This window comes from Cotesia typhae, unplaced genomic scaffold, assembly GCF_013202065.1.
Source record: "Cotesia typhae breed Kobodo isofemale line unplaced genomic scaffold, CoteBio_Ctyphae contig_44, whole genome shotgun sequence".
NCBI classification, from domain to species: domain Eukaryota; kingdom Metazoa; phylum Arthropoda; class Insecta; order Hymenoptera; family Braconidae; genus Cotesia; species Cotesia typhae.
In genome coordinates this window covers 7597005-7600151 of record NW_027423753.1, presented here as the reverse complement: position 1 = coordinate 7600151, position 3147 = coordinate 7597005, and the positions used below count along the sequence as shown (strand labels likewise).

The 3147-nt window shown below is 29.8% G+C and overlaps 1 protein-coding gene across 3 annotated transcripts; it reads right to left on the bottom strand.

Annotated features, from left to right (window-relative positions):
• Positions 1–817: 817 nt before the first annotated feature.
• Positions 818–2842, bottom strand: LOC141528767 (uncharacterized). Of its 3 annotated transcripts, XM_074244986.1 has the most exons (4): positions 2025–2842; positions 1613–1860; positions 1264–1507; positions 818–1077 (listed from the first exon to the last, which is right to left on the bottom strand). In XM_074244986.1, the coding sequence occupies exons 1-4, from the start codon at positions 2206–2208 to the stop codon at positions 1019–1021; spliced, it is 735 nt and encodes a 244-aa protein (XP_074101087.1). In that variant the 5' UTR covers positions 2209–2842; the 3' UTR covers positions 818–1018. The 3 variants fall into 3 exon arrangements, with proteins under 3 accessions (XP_074101087.1, XP_074101085.1, XP_074101086.1); XM_074244984.1 differs by having other exon boundaries at positions 1264–1860; XM_074244985.1 differs by having other exon boundaries at positions 1264–1848.
• Positions 2843–3147: the final 305 nt, after the last annotated feature.

The window sequence follows — 3147 nt, the reverse complement described above, 5'->3', positions numbered from 1 at the left end:
ACTCACTTACTAATGCAACAGCTCGTTCTGCTGAATCATTAACAACTTTCAATTGGTTAAAGTATTCTTTATTTTCAATGTAACTGTCATTAGTAGGCCACGATTCAATATCTTTATCAAGGAAGTCATATGGTAAATCAAAGATTTTAAAGAGATTTAAAGACTTTAGAAACAAAGTCACTCAGACTTTTTTGCGTTAATGAATTCAAATCGTTTTTATCAATTATAAATTTTTTAGCTTTAGAATCTGTACCGTTACGAGTATTAACAGCTCCAACAATATTTTTTTTTACTTCCAATGAAACGGTATCGTCAAATAATGATAAAATGGCAAGTTCATCACTTAAATACCATAAATGCAAAATCATTTTTTCACAAGTTGCTGAAGAAATCAATGAATTGATATTTTTGTACTCGAATAAATTTTTCAAAAACTGCAAGTCATGATTAGCAGCAGTTGTTGCAGAAGTTGATGAAAACCAAGCTTTTAAATACAGTGTAACTATAAATATACAAATTTGCCGAAGACCGTCCAATTCTTTATTAGAAAGTTTAAATTCATTTCTGAATAGAAACATTTTTAAACTGTAAATTGCCTTCGCCATCCACCTAGCATGATGAATTGCACCAGGACGTTTGAAAAAATTTCTTCTTGAGGCATTTCTCCAAGGAAAATCAACGACAATTCCAACAATTCTTTATAGTCATCTCGGGGTTGTAGTAACTATCAAAAACAATTAAAAATTTGTCAGAAACAAGAAAATTTTTTTCTTAAAATCGCAGTTAAATCATACCTGTAAGGATTGTGCAATTAAACTAGATATTTCATTTTTTTATCCAAAATGATATCAGCAACAACAGTATCTTCAATTCCAGATTTATAATTAGTTTTATTTATTTCATCCCATGATTTTTTAAATCTTCCGAACATTGGTACGTTTGGCCCAGATGACACAGGCCAATATACTTCAAATGCACTTCTCAATATGATCTCAAAAATGTGGTGACGACATGGTAACTAGATTAACTCTCTTCCCAAAGTCTTTTCAATTGCCTTACATGTACCGTTATGAATTCCTGTATAAAGAAAATAGATAACTATCGTTAAATTTAATATTTTCAACAAATTGTAGATTATATTTAAAATCCAAATGAGTAAATAATTCTCAATAATTTCAAAAGTGAAATTCAGTAAGCAATAAAAATTAAACTAGAACGTTAATAATTAAATATTTTTAGATTAAATTATCATTGATAAGTTACCTGTATTAACTGCCGTCGTGTCAAAACACATCGCCTTAACATAATTAGTAATACCCCATTCACTCAATGTCGATAAAATGGCTGATGTTTGATTGTCTGCCGTCCCAGAATTCATTTTTGGAACCCCAAGTAATTGTTCGGTACCAAATGCAGTTAAAATAACTGGTAGCCGTTCCACAGATTTTGATCCAACAAGGTCATTCAGCATTTTTCCGTCCCAATGCACAACGTATTTATCGTGTGTCTTAAAGTTGTCATTAAGTCCTTTAGCAATGTCTTCTCTTTGAAGCATACGAGCTCGTTGAATTGAACTATAACTGAGCGTTGTATCTTCAATTTTAATACCTACTGCTAGTAAAACCGGAGCAATAATAAACATCGCATTTCTACTGCTGACATTAGCTCGGTCGAGTCCAAAAATGACTTCAGGAGTTAAGACATCAAGTTTTGCTCGTTTTGTCGGAATTGGAGGTTCATACTCTGAATCAGATCCAAAATTTGTAACTCCACTTAATGTATACGTAGAGAACGACTCTGATTTTTCACTTGGAACAATCGCATGACTGGTAGACGGTTGATCTAAGTCTGGAATAAGATCTGTTTTATAAATTAAACGAAGAAAATGTATAGAATTTATTCATTTTGATGACAAATAATTAAGAAAGGACTCCAAAAATTGTCTAGTCAAATGTCATCTAGTCATCTATGAAAAGTTACACTACTTCCTGACTTTATAATAATTAAATATCTCAGATACTTACTACTCTCATCTATTCCCATCATAGTCGTGGTTAAGTTTGATACAGGTACATTATTAGAAAGAATCTCTTTATGGGTACCGAATTTTTGATCCAAATACAACTTTCTAATATTATCATCAAGCACTTTTAAGGATTTTTCGCTCACAATGTCGAATAATTGTTCAAGATCAGTCTGAAATTTCATTTCCTTTTGGTTTTGCGCTGAATTCTTTTTATCGAAATTTTTTTGTAATTTTAACCATTGACTGTGATAGCGAAGAAATTTTTTGACTGCATTAGGAGCTCCACTAGTTGGAATCTAATTTTTCTCCACAGTTCAATAACTTGGTCAACTGAATTTTTAGCACTTTGTTTGATTGAATACTTTAAAATTTTAAGTTGGTAGAAAAACACACGCATAACCTCTTTCACTTTTGGTAACTTACGTTCCGAAATTCTTTGTAGAGGTATTCCGATAAAACGTATTTCTTTATTCATTGTAGGTTAATTGATGATAAATAAATTTATGTGATGATTATAAGACTTATTTAAAATGAATTATTTTATTACGTATTCAAGATGATCAGTTTTAGGAACACTGAAAATACGGTATTAAATGGGTAGATACTGAAGATAGTTGAGAGTAAAAAACATAGATGGCGTTAGTTTCAGAAGACAAACAGAAGAAGAAATGGAATTCAAAACAAAAATCCCCTCGAACGAAAATTTTATGTATATTTTGTGAAAAACAAATTAAAAATACGCACTGAACAAATTTCATAATAATAAATGACAACGCGATTAAGATTTTAAATTATTAAAGATAAAATTTAAAAAAATATTATTAGAATAAAAACTTTTAAATGAATTTTTGAACAGAAAACATCTATAGGAGTTGCTTTTATAATAAAAACTCAAATTTGTCTAAATTTCCTTGAAACTCACAGAATAAATTGAAATTTTTCGAATTATTGATCAAAAACTAGAAAAATTGATATGCATTGATGTTTGACGATGAATATCTCGTAAACGCTCAACTTGATCGAAAAATCATAAGAGACCATTTTTATAGAGCAGTAAATTTCCTACAAAACTATGAGTTTCATCATTCATAATGATTTTTTTCATTGAGTTATAAAATTCA